Consider the following 15825-nt stretch of genomic DNA (forward strand, 5'->3'; position numbering starts at 1 on the left):
TCCCGCTCCTCCATCCCGTCCAAACGGTCAGATCACGAAGTTGTTAAATTCGAACTTTAAACCGATGAATGAAACTTTTCATTTGCTTTCTTTTAGCCATAGCAGAGGTTTACAAGACTGAAGGTAATAAGAGATACAGACAGAAAGATTTCATCAACGCAATTCACTTCTACACGGAAGGAATTAATGTGAACTGCAAGGATGAAGAACTGAAGGCCGAACTGTACAGCAACAGGGCGGAAGCGTACTTTTGCTCGGGTGAGAATTTTTTTATTGTTTAGAATTTGCCTTAGTCAGGTTATTTAATATTGCAACTTTAAAGAGCATCTTATTATTAAACTTCATTAATGTGCAACCTATCCTCTCATTTCCTTTTCTGTATCTCTTTTTCAGGAAATTATAATGATTCGCTGAATGATGCTAAGGTTGCTATTGACTTACAGCCCTCATTGGCCCAAGCGATCGTGAATGGTAAGGCTTCTGAAAAAAATTCACATTTCATCGAGAAGGTGGTAGATTGAAGACTGTGCTGTGATAAATTTCAAATCTTAAACACCGTTTAATGTACATCCGCTGCATTTATAGCGATTTATCCATTATAAAGTTCAAAAACCGTTTATATAGATGTTCAGTATACGTATGCAAAAGTTTAGAAATGCGACTTCAAAGACATTTGGGAATTGCTCTTCTTGCGGCCAAGCTTGCCCAGGATAATAAATCGAGAGTGGCCTTGCCTCGGTATCCTTAAAAGTGAACTTTAGTAATATTGAACAAGCCACCCTATTTTAAGAGAAGATGATGGCAGACTAACATTATCCTGTTTTATTAGGGGCAAGCGCCTGTGTTCAGCTGAACCAGTTTAGGGAAGCCATCACGTGGTGTGAGAAAGGATTGGCCGTATCCTTTATTACAGATGCTACAACGAAAAATATTGGTCAAATTCAAACTTTATTATTTTCCTTCATTCCTGTATTATGTACAACCTTACGCAACACTGATCTGCCTAAAAACAATGATTGCTTTTTTATGACCACATACTGTAATGTTTCTGTTTGTCTTAAATTCTGGAAGAGGAAACTAAGCGAACAAATGGACAAGGAATTAAGACACTTTATCCATATAACATTTTGCTTTGTTTTTCAGTTTCGTCAACTATTGTGACCTTTAAAACTATTGCCTTACAAGTCTTGACTCTTTTAAGATTGACAAGAATAACCAGACGTTGTTAGAATTAAGGAGCCAGTCCGTCAATGCCGAACAGAAAAAGCTACAAGATGCAGGCGGAGAGGACAATGCAAATGAATCTGGCGTCGCAACTGCTACTGAGAAAACACTGAACACTGATGATGAAACTACTTTAAGAGGTGAGGCCGAGTTTTAGTAATACTATCAATGACCACTCATGGTGCGAGAGCTTTAGAAAGCTTTATTGGAAAGCTGAAGGTCAAAAACGAAATATTTTTTTAAGGAATGTTCACTATATATCGTTTGGGGTGCGGGCGATGGCATTTCGTCAGCCCGTCTTGTTGAATAACATATGACCTCCTCTCACATCTCCCATTATTAACAATGGAACAAAGTTTGTAAGGGCTTCGTGATTCTGATCCCAGGAACTCAAGAAAAACCCTGAAGAAGATTGCCCGACATTAAGGCTAGAAAAGCACGGTCTGCGAAAGGTGTTAACTGCGTTCTTTTAAATGACTTACGTACAGTACGACGAATTCGTTTACTTAGGAAGAAAACTAATCGAAGCTGCACTAGTAGTACTTTTACTGGGAAAACTGATGCATAAGTTTCTAGTTAAGACGCTTTTTAAAACTTAATTCAAAACAATTAATGCAAGATGCCTTTTAATCTCCTTCATTTTAGCAACAGCAGAGCGCTTCAAGGATGAGGGCAATGATGAATTCAGAAAGAAAGATTTCAGCAATGCCATATTGCTTTACACAAAAGGAATCGAAGAAGACTGCAAAGATGAAGAACTGAACGCCAAACTGTACAGCAACAGAGCAACGTCACATTTTAATCTGGGTGAGAAGTTTTGAGGTTTTCAGAGTTGTGTCAAGTTGATGATATGTATTTCTGCAGAAAAATTAAGAATGATTTACGGTTAATCAGTAACTGTTGCTCATCAACACCGTATATTTCCTTTTCTGATTATGCCTGCAGGTAACTTCCATGATTCACTTAGTGATGCAAAGACAGCCATTGACTTACAACCGTCTTATGTCAAAGCGATTGTTAGAGGTAAGAGTAACCTTAGAAACGATAAGAAATTATGTTGTCCTTCTGATGAAAGGTAAAAAGCTTGTAGCTGAGACATGCTTTGTATTTAATTTAATATCATTTCCGTTTATTGAAAACGTCTGTTGCTCATTCTAATTGTAAACATTGTAGCTTGTCATCTAACCTTTAGGAAGTTAAAACAAATGCCACTTGATGCAATAAGAAGTAAAAGAAGTAGTAAAGGTCTCTAGGTTTTAAAAAGTGTTCAAGCAAAAAACACTCTGATTGATTATTTTACAACAATTTGACGAGAACTGATGAAACAATAAGTAGTTAGCATATTTGTTAAGTATGTTGATTGGACAGATATCTGTGCCAACCAGTTCTTTAATGTGTGATTTTAATTTGCATGTTTGTCATCAGGAAGAAAAGTTTAGTTAGGGTACTTATCGTATTCTAGCCCTGGTGTGCGTTTTTCAAAGCTCCCGAAGAAATGTCGGATCCGACAAGTTATTCTTAAAATGTTTATACTTTCAAAATTATCAAAATTAAATTTTGGTAAAGTGTTTTGTACATGTAAAATAGTTTTTCGGGTCCGAAATCTTTTCGGGAGACGTTTGAGAAACGCAAGGCTGGTTTGTGGAGGTATAATACCATTAAAGTTGAGTCGAGTTTAATGCCGAACTAATATTATTTTGTTGTTTAATAGGAGCAAGCGCCTGTGTTCAGCTAAATCGGTTTGAGGAAGCCATCACGTGGTGTGAAAAAGGATTAGCAGTATCCTTTATTCCTTCATATTCAAGAAGAGTTTTAACCCAATCTAGACCGGGGGTGGGGGTTCTACGACCTTAAACCAAATAGCCTGAAATTGCAGGACTTTTTCAGAAGTTTATCTGGAAAAATTTGATGTGGCTGGTTAGTGTTCATTGACGATGACAACCCAATTTTGGCAGGTAGCTTTTTCAGAGAATGGAAAATCCCTTTTTAAAGTAAAGAATAAAATACTTTTCTTACTGTAACTTTTACGTTTTAGCCCATGTTAGCGTTTATTTGTTGTTTTTATTACTTGTTTTTTCAATTTCGGCGCTTTCCTGAAGCTTGAGGAAATCTAGAAATCCAAGATGGCGTATCCAAGATGGCTGCCACGGGACGCAAATTATGTAATTACGACGTCACAGCACGTCATCATTCCGCGTTGCATCATTGCCCCGCTTCCTGCTCCCGGACCCAGAAGCCAAAAAAAAAAAAAAAAAAACACTCCGGTCTTAATATGGTTAGACCTAAGAAAGAAATGGGGAAGGATTTTAAAAAAACCCCACCAATATGACCTTCTTGACCTACTAGTGTTTTGGTTTTGGCAACTATTGATATTTTTACAACTATCTTCTTACAAGCCTTGACTTGTGTAAGATTGACAAGAACAACCAGATGTTGCTAGAATTAAGGAGCCAATCTCTCTATGAACAGACCAAGCTACAAGATGTAGGCGGAGAGGACGATGCCAATGAATCTGACGTCACAGCTGTTAGTAAGAAAACACTGGATAATGATGATGAAGCCGCTTTAAGAGGTAAGGATTTTTTTGATTAGTTATGGTCCAAGGATTGTTGCCAGCATTATAAGAAATCTAAAGGTCTAAGACAAAATACTTCTGAAGTAGTGTTTATTTTTACGTTTTATGCCACTTTAGCTTTAGCATTTCTTTATCGCTTTTGATTATTTTGAGGTCAATTTCAACGGTGTCCTGAGTTTTTGGAGAAGTCCAAGATGGCTGAGAAGAGTGAATCACTTATGTTTCAAACTCATGTGACACATGTATGTCATGTGACGCCATAGTCTTCTTTTGTGGAGCCCCAAACAAACATTTTTGAACGTACAATGTCCTTCGTAGGTTTCATTGCCATATAACTTTTAACGAAGTGGGCGAGGCACAAAGTATCCCCTCCTCCACCCCCAGGTTTGGGGACTCAAAAAAACCCTGAAGAGAACAAGTAAGATTCCCTGACATTAAGGCTTGAAAGGTGCTTTCGAACGATTAGCGCTCTTTATAATGACTTATACATAACGCCGCAGTTGTATAAAGGATGCATTGTTTATGGCATAATTATCATAAACAAGTATGACATCAAAACGATTATGCAGTTTTTTTAAGCGTTACTCAGCAAAATGCGAGATTTCTTTTACGTTTATTCATTTCAGCCACAGCAGAGCGCTTCAAGAATGAAGGCAATGATAAATTCAGGAAGAAAGATTTCAGCAATGCCATATTGCTTTACACCCAAGGAATCAAAGTGAACTGCAAGGATGAAGAGCTGAAGGCCAAACTGTACAGCAACAGAGCAACGGCACATTTTAACTTGGGTGAGGATTTTAAGGTTTTTGACAGTTTTGTCAAGTTAACTGTCTTTCAAGAAAAAATAGGGGTGTTTCATCATGCGTTCATCAACAACGTATCTTTCATTTCATTAATTTCCGTGCAGGTAACTTCCATGGTTCACTCAGTGATGCAAAGACGGCCGCGGACTTACAACCTTCTTATATCAAAGCCATTGTTTCAGGTAAGGGTCACAAAAGGAAATGGTGATCTTCTGTAGCCTTTAAACGAGTCTGTTACTCATTCTAACTCAAATCCTTTCATAACGGGGCTCGCGTTTCAAAGGAAACTTCGATGCTGCCTTGGTTAAGAGTAGAATCGAATGTTTAGTTTTATCAACAAAGTTGATAACTAAAGGTAAATTGGCCACCGTAAAGAGATTGGAGTGCTGAGGTTTCAAGCGTTAGCCCGTCGTCAGAGCGAACCAAGGAGTTCTGGTGTGTTATATAGTGAGCAGTGGAGCTACGCTATTGGTGAGAGCTTGATAACGCGGGAAACAAGAAAACTTTAGTTAAATGAATAGCGTTCGTTAATTCTCTGGGATTAACAGTGTCAATTTGGAAGATGGCTTGATTCGCTCACAAAGGGCTAACGCTCGAGACGTCAGCACTCGAAGTGCTTTACGGTGGCTTTAGTTATCAACTCTTTTGATAAAACCAAACATTCGTTTCCACTCCTTGTGACTTACATCTAATCTAAGGACTAGTAAAATGTGTCGATTATTTTACAGCAATTGGACAAGCATTAATCAAACTATAATCGGGTTATGTTCACTAATATACTTAGTATGTTGATTGGCCAGGATTTTAAAGGCAACCAGTTATTTAATGTGTAATATTACTTGTATATCATAAAGAAGGAAGAAGATTTTAAGAATGCTTTAACTTATTTCATAAATTATTCGTAGAGGCATGATGCTAATCTAACATAGGTCAACTAAAATGACAAACTGATGTTATTTTGTTTATTAGGAGCAAGTGCTTGTGTTCTGCTGCATCAGTTTGAGGAAGCCATCACGTGGTGTGACAAGGGATTAGCAGTATCCTTCTCAATCTTGCTATAGCAGAAACTTAACTACTAATAAGGTTGAACCTATTCAGTTTAAGAAAAATAATTGGATTGTGACGTCGTTTATGTGTATCACGAGACTTTCTTTTGAAAAGTGGCACTCCAAGAGGGATCCAAGTGCTAGTAAGGAGGACATTGATATTCTGACATTAACGAGTGACTCTCTTATCATATAGCAGCCTTTTAAAACATTCTTTTGAATCTTTCTTTAGGCCTTTGACTATTTGTTCTTTTTTGAAATGAAAGAACAGAATGTGTTCGGTCGAAACGTAGCCGCGTACACTGAGCCTCAAAGGTAATGTTTTGAAAATCAGTGTTAGACCATGTATTACGGAATATTTTAATCGAGATAATGACCACTCGTAAGGGTTTTGAAATCCTTTTTTTAGCCTTTGTTTTTTACGGACTGGAAATCTTGACTAATGTAAGATTGACGAGAACAACCAGAAGTTGTTGGAATTAAGGAGAAGGTCTGTGAGCGAGCAAAAGAAGCTGCAGGCTATTGGGAAAGAGGCTGGGAAGAATCCGTCTGAAACGCAAACAGTAAGTTGATAAACAATAACTCAAGTTTTATTCAGTGATTATTGGTTTTTAAAAACGAATGTAAGTAGCAACACTTATGGAAAATTAAAGTGGAATGAGTATCGTATTTAACGGAAAGCAAAGTAGTTACTCTGACCAATGGCAACAGACGTAAGTAACACAATGGACCAATCAGAATTCGAAGGATATACAAGTAACCAGCGTCAAGCGCGGGAAAACGCTTGCGTGCAAGACACGATTGGACTTGGTTTAGCTTCCACTGATTGAGAAAATGGCGGAACTTTGTCAACAATCATCGAGGGCAGTTAAGAAAAACGAAATTAAAAGCAAAATTACTTTTGATTCAAAGTGGCCTTTTGATTCTAGGTGGCGTATAACAAGCTTTTCAGATTCCATAGAAAGTTCACAACGACGCTTCAGAATCTATTGAAAATGATCGGGTAGTCGATATTTCCAACTGATGGATCTTTCGGCGTTTCTTGACCAAATGAAACTGGCAGTACTCATCAGTACTTCTAGTCTTAACCGTTGTCGTAAAGAGAAAAGTGAACATGATGCGAAAATATCAAACAGTTTTCATCGATTTCTTCACCGTCACTTCTTCCTAACCAACGATCAGACGATCTAATCCTCGATTTGTTGGCCAGTTGTTTAAAGGTCGGCACACACGAAGGGACTAGTCCCTGGTCCCCGCGACTAGTCCAGGGGACCAAGTCCTGCCCATTCTCAACAAGAAATTTAGTCGCAGGGACCAAAATTTGGCCCCTGCGACTTGTCCCACGAATTCAAACCATGTTTGAATTCGTGGGACAAGTCCCGGGGACTTGTCCCTTAAATTATGCTGGTCCCTGCGTGTGAATTGTTCGTGGAGCGAGCCCTGCGACCAAATGAAAATAAACCAATCGCTGATCAGTATTTTCGCCCCCCATAATCCCTTACGAATTCCGTTTCGAGATGGCGGCCGACGGTGAGGTTGAACAAGTATTTTAGTTTTGTTTGTATTTAAGGTGGGGCTCTACCTGAATTTGAGTGAAATTTGAAGAGGTTTTAAGAATGGATAGAAGAAAGAAAATGATTTTTGGAACACTAACAGACAGTTGATACCCACTAAAGAGCACCCCAGGTTTCTAGTGGACTAACTTGGTATCCGTCTCTTAATTATTAACTTCACTAAATCTTCAATATTTCTTATTTCTCTTAATTTTACTACTCTTTTGAGAAAAACTTTCTCCCCCCAAATATACCTAAAAATCACCCAAAAATTTACAAAACACCCCAAAACATTGATTTGTGTAATGAATGGAGGGTTTTTGTATTGCTTGAAATGCGAACAAGATATTTCCATTTGACCGATTTTAAGCGGCGTGGAAACGGCTTTCAGGTGTACCCCCAACTTAAGGCCTTGTTTGAATAGCTGCTGTTTTTCTGTTCCGAATTAGTAGTATACCGAACTCTAAAAAGAACAACAAGAGCTTTTGTAAATCCTAAATGTCTGATCAACAATGTGACATTTTATTGACGTGTACGTGTTTTTCAGATTTTTTTCGGTTTTAAACTTCGTTTTCACTGTTTAGGACCGCTCCTTTTTCGTCTCTACGTTTCCCTGAATTTCAGTGAAGTCGCCCTTAATTTTGCTACTTCGGTGTGAAACAGGTCCCCGCGTGTAAAACCTACAGCGGACTAGTCCCTGAAACAAATCCCTGCGACTAGTTCCCTCGTGTGTGCCGACCTTAATAGAGTCCGCAGCATCAAAAAAGCGCGCTGCTCTTATAAAATTGGCGCGAAAACATGACGCACTTCAGTTAATTAATTTATTCCACGTATAAATCGTATTTTGCATAATTGTGTCGTTCCGCAAACTCATTACTCCTTTTACCCTCACCGCTTAATAAACAATAAGATTTCTTCTTATTTGTGTATCGTCTTTTTGTCTGAATTCCCAATAAGTGAACTAAGCCACCACGAATATAGTTTTAAAATAAACTTGATTGTTTCTTTCTTTTTGCATTAACTTTCACCGCCACTGTCACACGTACTTGAATTCCTCGTCTTAAAACCTTTTTTCTAAGCTCCAAAGGAAAGTTTGATTTTTCTCTACTGTTTCCTCGATTTTTTCCGTTTCTACAACTTTATGTAAATAAGTTTTCTTTTGGAAAGTTAAGAATTAAACATTTTGTTGTGCTGGCTAAAAATGTAACAAGTTCTTTTTGTAGAACTCGGACCTGTATCAGTCTTCACGAAGGATTTCTATTGTGATCAACAATAGTTTCTTTACTATCTGAAAAAAAGAGCATTAATCGCGAAACAAAGCCAAATTGATTAACATCTAGGCTATACGATGATGGCTTGTTGAAACAAAACATTCTCCACTTAGGTTCTAATTAGGTTCCGTCGCTTTGCCCCTCTGCCCAGAGAAAAACAGATTTCAAAATAGTCAAAATATATATCCGTCATCATAGAGTGGTAATTTTGTCTCAATGAGAGAAATGTTCGCCTCATTTAACTAAGATAGAAGAATGATAGGAAGTGGTAAAAGGAAAATATAATAGAAACAACACAAACTTGCAATGCAGTTACTTGGAACATAATTCACCGCTCCAGAAACGATATCCTTCTTAACCTCTGTTAAAGCTTGGTCCCACTTTTAAAATTGAAAAATTCTAGTGTGTCATCGTCCATATTTCATTTGTTTTGATTTGAGATCTATTTACATAACATAAAAGACGATGAACCACTGGTTTTCCTGCCCGCCTTGTATTGTTAATTTATATTGGCAGTGACGATGATGATGATGATGATGGTGGCAATTAAGATTATTAAAATTCTTTGGTAAAGTGTACTCGCTTCTTCTAGTCGAAAATCAATTAAGTAGGTTAAAATAAACTACGCTACGTAACATTTGACAGTGAGGAGACTATTTCAACAGCAAGTTTAAAACACATGATAACCAAGCAACTTTTCCGATTTCTATTAATTCCATAAGTGGAACCAAATTGTTTCGAAAAACAGTAATGTTTATGTTTGACAGGAAAAAGGCAGAGACGCAAACGACAGCTGTAGAAAAAGTTGGGCCTCTGGTAATAGCATCCCCGGGAATCTCCAAGCAACACTGCAATACTATGAACGTGAACTTAAAATTGCAAAGAAAACGGGAGACAAATTACAAGAAAAAGCCACGCACTACCATGAGCGTTGCCTAGAAATCGCAAGAAAAGTGGGAGACGTCTCAACTGAAGTAAAAGCGTATTGTAATCTAGGCGACGATTATCATAGACTTGGAGATTTCAAAAAAGCCATACACTACCATGACCTTGTCCTAGAAATCGCAAGAAAAGTGGGAGACGTGTCAAGTGAAGGAGTAGCTTATGGTAATCTAGGCAGCGCTTATCAGAGACTCGGAGATTTCCAAAAAGCCATTCACTACCATGACCTTTCCCTAGAAATCGCAAGAAAAGTTGGAGACGTGTCAAGTGAAGGAGCAGCTTATAGTAATCTAGGCAACGATTATCAGGGACTCGGAGATTTCAAAAAAGCCATTCACTACCATGACCTTTCCCTACAAATCGCAAGAAAAGTGGGAGACGTGTTAAGGGAAGGAGCAGCTTATAGTTATCTAGGCAACGATTATAAGGGACTCGGAGATTTCAAAAAAGCCATTCACTACCATGACCTTTCCCTACAAATCGCAAGAAAAGTGGGAGACGTGTCAAGTGAAGGAGCAGCTTATAGTAATCTAGGCACCGATTATCAGAGACTGGGAGATCTCAAAAAAGCCATTCACTACCATGACCTTTCCCTACAAATCGCAAGAAAAGTGGGAGACGTGTTAAGGGAAGGAGCAGCTTATAGTTATCTAGGCAACGATTATAAGGGACTCGGAGATTTCAAAAAAGCCATTTATTACCATGACCTTTCCCTGGAAATCACAAGAAAAGTGGGAGACGTGGCAAATGAAGGAGTAGTTTATGGTAATCTAGGCAGCGATTATCGGAGACTCGGAGATTTCAAAAAAGCCATTCACTACCATGACCTTTCCCTACAAATCGCAAGAAAAGTGGGAGACGTGTCAAGTGAAGGAGTAGCTTATGGTAATCTAGGTAGCGATTATCTGGGACTCAGAGATTTCCAAAAAGCCATTCACTACCATGACCTTTCCCTAGAAATCGCAAGAAAAGTTGGAGACGTGTCAAGTGAAGGAGCAGCTTTTAGTAATCTAGGCAACGATTATCATAGACTCGGAGATTTCAAAAAAGCCATTCACTACCATGACCTTTCCCTACAAATCGCAAGAAAAGTGGGAGACGTGTCAAGTGAAGGAGCAGCTTATAGTAATCTAGGCAACGATTATCAGGGACTCGGAGATTTCAAAAAAGCCATTCACTACCATGACCTTTCCCTACAAATCGCAAGAAAAGTGGGAGACGTGTCAAGTGAAGGAGCAGCTTATAGTAATCTAGGCACCGATTATCAGAGACTGGGAGATCTCAAAAAAGCCATTCACTACCATGACCTTTCCCTACAAATCGCAAGAAAAGTGGGAGACGTGTCAAGTGAAGGAGCAGCTTATAGTAATCTAGGCAACGATTATCAGGGACTCGGAGATTTCAAAAAAGCCATTTATTACCATGACCTTTCCCTGGAAATCACAAGAAAAGTGGGAGACGTGGCAAATGAAGGAATAGTTTATGGTAATCTAGGCAGCGATTATCGGAGACTCGGAGATTTCAAAAAAGCCATTCACTACCATGACCTTTCCCTACAAATCGCAAGAAAAGTGGGAGACGTGTCAAGTGAAGGAGGAGCTTATGGTAATCTAGGTAGCGATTATCTGGGACTCGGAGATTTCAAAAAAGCCATTTATTACCATGACCTTTCCCTGGAAATCACAAGAAAAGTGGGAGACGTGGCAAATGAAGGAGTAGTTTATGGTAATCTAGGCAGCGATTATCGGAGACTCGGAGATTTCAAAAAAGCCATTCACTACCATGACCTTTCCCTACAAATCGCAAGAAAAGTGGGAGACTTGTTAAGTGAAGGAAAGACTTATGATCATCTAGGCAGCGATTATCAGGGACTCGGAGATTTCCAAAAAGCCATACACTACCATGAACGTAGCCTAGAAATCGCCAAAAAAGTGGGAGACAGAGTCTTAATGGGCTCTGCGTTTAGTAGCCTTGGAGTTGCCTTTCACTAAATTGGTTCTTTATGCAGAGCTGTAGAATGTCATCTACACAGTATAAAGACGTTGAATGATGTAAGGCACGATCTTGCGTTTAATGATGACTGGAAGGTCAGCTTGCGCCATTTGCACAAAAACGCATACGTTAATTTATGGCGTTTGTTTTTAGAGCAAGGCAAGATTGTAGAGGCTCTTTTATCTGCTGAGCAGGGACGTGCACAGTCTCTGAATGATCTCATGGAGTTCAAGTATGCATCCAAAAACACCCAAGCCGAATGTTACACGGAAATAAAAGCCATAACGGACATTTACAGTTATCTTCCTTCCAATACAGTTTTCATTGCGCTCGGGGACCAAGAAGTAAATTTTTGGATTTTACAGAAAGGAAAGGATGTACAGCTAAGAAGAAAACAGATCCCCGATGGCCAAGTTGATGCCGAGGATTTCTTGGACACCACATTGAAGAAAATTCGTGGAAGAGCTTTTGTCAAATGTGAGGATCGTTCACTGGACATGGCCAAAGATGAAAATCTTTCAGATGCGAGATCCCCTCCCGAGAAGAAGCAAAATAAATCCTCCAGTTCCTTGAATAGTGCCCTAAGTTTACTATATGAGACCATCGTGAGTCCTATACAAGAATTGTTACTTGAAAGTGAAATAATATTCGTTCTCGAGGGTCCATTGTGTTTGGCTCCTTTCGCTGCATTCATGGACACAGATTCCAAGTACCTCTGCGAATCTTTCAGAATCCGCGTGATTCCATCGGTGACCAGTTTGAAATTGATAGCAGAATGTCCCCCTGATTACCACATTAAGAGTGGGGCGCTGATCGTGGGTGATCCTTGGATCAAAGAGGTTACTTTTGAGGGGACAAAGTGGCCGCAGCTGCCATGGGCACAAAAAGAAGCGCAGATGATTGGGCGAATACTTCACACTACGCCGCTAATTGGAGAGCATGCAACGAAGAATGAAGTATTGAAACGACTCTCCTCGGTTGCTTTGGTTCACATTGCAGCACATGGGCGGATGGAAACAGGAGAAATTCTCTTAGCACCAAATCCTTCACCAGTATCACGGACTCCTATCGAGGAAGACTTCCTTTTAACAATGAAAGATGTACTGAATGTTCAGATGCGAGCAAGGTTGGTTGTGCTGAGTTGCTGTCATAGTGCCCGTGGGGAGATTAAGGCTGAGGGTGTGGTTGGCATCGCACGAGCGTGTTTGGGTGCTGGTGCTCGGTCTGTTCTGGTGTCATTGTGGGCGATTGATGACGAGGCTACTATGGAGTTCATGAAAATATTCTACCAGCACTTAGTGAATGGTGAAAGTGCCAGTGCAGCTCTGAACCAAGCCATGAAATCCATGAGAGAATCTGACGAGTTTAGTGCAGTGGATTACTGGGCTCCGTTTGTACTCATTGGTGATGACGTCACACTAGAATTGGGCGGACAAGAGTAGCTGACCTCCTCTGTGAGTAGATTGATCAACGTTTGAAATAAAAGAATTCACTAGCTCTCATTAAAGTTATTTGCAGCTTATCTCCTTTAACTTCTGAAAAAACAGATGAGAGATCCCTTGCCCGTTTTATGTTTTAAAGGTGTTGAAGTTGTTTTAGAAACTATGTTCTTCCTTTACAGAGGCCAAAAAAAAAAAACAAGAAAAAAAAAAAGAAAAAAAAAAAAAAAAAAACCAAAAAAATAAGAAAATAATACCCTGTCGCTACAACACCATCGAGCATAGTTATAATTGTAGTAGACATTTGTTGTTGTCTTTAATATTTGCTTGAGATTTCCAATACTATTCACAAGGCTAAAAAGTTGAAAAAAAATATATTAACTTTTTAGTTCTCTAAAAAGTATTGTATATTTGATGTTCTTACTCAAATTTGCCTTTTTATTGTTTTTGCTTTAATTATAGCTGCTGAACGCAGATCTGTGAAGACCACAGGACCATTTGTTACGGCTTACATCATGAAGAAATCGTCATGAAAAGAAACTCGTACAAGAGACTGTAAATAGCTTGTTTATTTTGAGTATCGTGTGATTTTGATTGTTTAAATAGTGGAAAAATTTTTTTAATTTTATTAGAATTTTTTTCTAGATAAGGAATACAGTGGACTCTCTATAAAACTGCGAGTTTTTTACATGAACAAATTGTGTTAGCATTTTTTTCCGAGAAAAGTTCGTGCTGACTGCTGAAAAGCAATATTTTAGATTGAATCTTATACTTTATGTCATGTTTTGTTTTTCTTCTTGGCAGCTTACTTAGATCAATAGAGAAAGAGAAAATTTGTATCTAAAAATGTTCAATACAAGAAGTGTGTTGATAAAATTCTTTCTTTACTACCGGCATACATTACTCATATGCCTCAGTCTGTGGAACTGAAATTTTCTCTTTCTGATTTATAAAAGCTTAATTTTTAGTGATCAAGGACATTTATTTCAGAAATTATAACTACTAGAGGTTAGGAATAGTAAGAAAAGAGGCAAAATCCAAACCAAAAAAAAAAAAGAAATTGTCAAAAGAAAAACAAACCAAGAAAAATACATATTCTAGATTTAAGCTGCAAGAATGAACTCTTAAAGGGCCCTAGTCAGCCACACCTTTGTTTTTGTTTATATGCAAGAGTTTGGCTATTATATTTTATTCGGAGCATGTCGAAATGAAAGAAATCACTGTGAAACTAATAAAGATAATGAAACATACTTTCAGGAACATAACTTACAGTAAAGCAATAAGATTTCGCTTCCGCCATGCAATATCAATAATTTCGATGGCATTGAAAATGGTGGAGGCTGACTAGGGTCCTTTAAACGTATAAATTACTGTTTCGTGGTGCAATTGAAACATGGTTTCTCTGCACTTATTTTAAATAAACTAGTGGTGCTGGATGTTGCATAAAAATAGTAAAGAGAGCTTAAGGCTCAGAAAGTTTCAATCACAATGTTTAATTAGAAATTGGATCTGCAAAAACTGAATCTTTTCATGCCTGAGCTCCGTTTGCTTTAGATTTTTGAAGCGGTGAAATTACGATTACAAGTGGAGCGACGACAGTTGATGGTGAAATTTCTTCCAATACTAGGCGCTCCACCTTTAGTTAAGTGTGTATACGTAATGTTAGTAGGTACCAACTAGCTACTGGTCAACTACTCACAAAAAAGCATCCCTACGCATGAAGCTTAGCTTTAGTTTTCAATATTGGGGAAACTGGATTTTAGTACTCGACTGCCAGTTAACTTGATAGGCCATCATGTCAGTTTAAAATAGTTTGCCTTTTAATAGTAAAGAGAAACTCGATTACCTGGACTCCTCAATTCTCTAGATTCTTACTCCGAGTTACTGAATTCTTGATAAATATTACCGAGTCGAGATTTCTAAAAACATGCACATGTAACTCGGTGTTAGTGGGACAGGCGCAGCACCAGAGAGCGAAATAATCCAGTTTCAACTGTAAATACCATACAACGTTTTGTTTTAGGATTAACAATAATTTGTGACACGATAAGAGTAACTAGAAGCTCAAGGCAGCCGCGTTCACTGGTATAAATGTCACGCCTTCTCATTGAATGGCTATCTCAAATAAAGGTTAAAAGTTTCGAAATTTCAATATTTTCCAGTGCATTGCTAAGTTATTCCTCCAGAATTTTAAATCAATAAACCTGAAGTCCTTTGAGTTCTGACGATGAAATTCAAGTTTTGGAGTCTCTCCCTTACTCAGTCGTTGTAATCTCCTTAGTTACTGCTGACAAATTAGCTACTATACTTGTCAAAAGCTTAGGGGCTTAAATGTGGAAACATGAAAAGGAAGAAAGGCAAAGGAAATCTTATAGAAAGCGCCTACAAGGATGAGCTGAAAAGCAACGTTAAGATTGACCATTGTTGACTCTTGTCATTAATTAATTGTACCATAGTACTATGCACCTCACCTTTTTGTAATTTCGTAACGTAGACACCTGTGTCTGAGTACAAGCGAATACACTCGATTGAAGAGGTATAAACCATCAAGGATAACAGCAAACAGCTTTCTGAGAAGCGTTTCACCCATGATCTTTTTTGAACTCTTGTTAGAAAATAAAAGCACGTGCGTTTTAGGCCTTAAAATTTACATATTTCTGGGGGACAAAGAGAAAAAACACGGGATATTCGCATGCTAATTAAATCAACCCACAATTCATTCAGTTCGCTTTGTTTATGATTCACACTTTGAACGGGACATCGTTTCTTCAATCGAGTGTGTATGTAGAATATTGAAAAAAATTGTCATTGTTTGGCTGTAAAATCCACCCATAAAAAGCAATAAAAATGTTACTTTGATTTTCCATGAGCTGTAAAAGAATGGAACCAATCAAAAGTAGTTTTAGATTACATTTAACCAGCGTCTTTTTCCGCACCCAGCCTCAAGATTGAAAGCGGGGATTTTCCCGGTGACGTAGTT

The 15825-nt window shown here is 38.3% G+C and overlaps 2 protein-coding genes and 1 pseudogene across 10 annotated transcripts in view; 2 read left to right on the forward strand and 1 right to left on the reverse strand.

Moving 5' to 3' along the window:
* LOC146468405 (A disintegrin and metalloproteinase with thrombospondin motifs 6-like) overlaps positions 1-15825 on the reverse strand; it is a 234253-nt gene that overhangs the window by 41500 nt on the left and 176928 nt on the right. The gene's annotated exons all lie outside the window — the stretch shown is intronic.
* Positions 1-15825, forward strand: part of LOC146468409 (uncharacterized) — an 88160-nt gene that overhangs the window by 6898 nt on the left and 65437 nt on the right. For 4 of the 8 annotated variants that reach the window (XM_085124607.1, XM_085124606.1, XM_085124611.1 and 1 more), the window contains exons 4-11: positions 97-258; positions 394-471; positions 830-897; positions 1202-1364; positions 1870-2031; positions 2170-2247; positions 2936-3003; positions 3637-3796. In XM_085124607.1, coding sequence (XP_084980733.1) covers positions 97-258; positions 394-471; positions 830-897; positions 1202-1364; positions 1870-2031; positions 2170-2247; positions 2936-3003; positions 3637-3796 — 939 coding nt within the window. Of the gene's footprint in view, positions 1-96; positions 259-393; positions 472-829; positions 898-1201; positions 1365-1869; positions 2032-2169; positions 2248-2935; positions 3004-3636; positions 3797-4425; positions 4588-15825 lie in introns of all 8 variants that reach the window. The other 4 variants (XM_085124605.1, XM_085124610.1, XM_085124604.1 and 1 more) reach the window with 2 other exon arrangements.
* The window catches only part of LOC146468410 (uncharacterized), a 33079-nt pseudogene continuing 21969 nt past the window's right edge, over positions 4716-15825 (forward strand). Inside the window, exons 1-3 of the transcript XR_014867516.1 lie at positions 4716-4784; positions 6098-6211; positions 9240-12860. The product of XR_014867516.1 is annotated as an uncharacterized LOC146468410 (transcript). The remainder of the gene's footprint in view (positions 4785-6097; positions 6212-9239; positions 12861-15825) is intronic.

Source organism: Pavona decussata, unplaced genomic scaffold, assembly GCF_977016875.1.
Source record: "Pavona decussata unplaced genomic scaffold, jaPavDecu1.1 SCAFFOLD_131, whole genome shotgun sequence".
In the NCBI taxonomy this organism is placed as follows: Eukaryota; Metazoa; Cnidaria; class Anthozoa; order Scleractinia; family Agariciidae; genus Pavona; species Pavona decussata.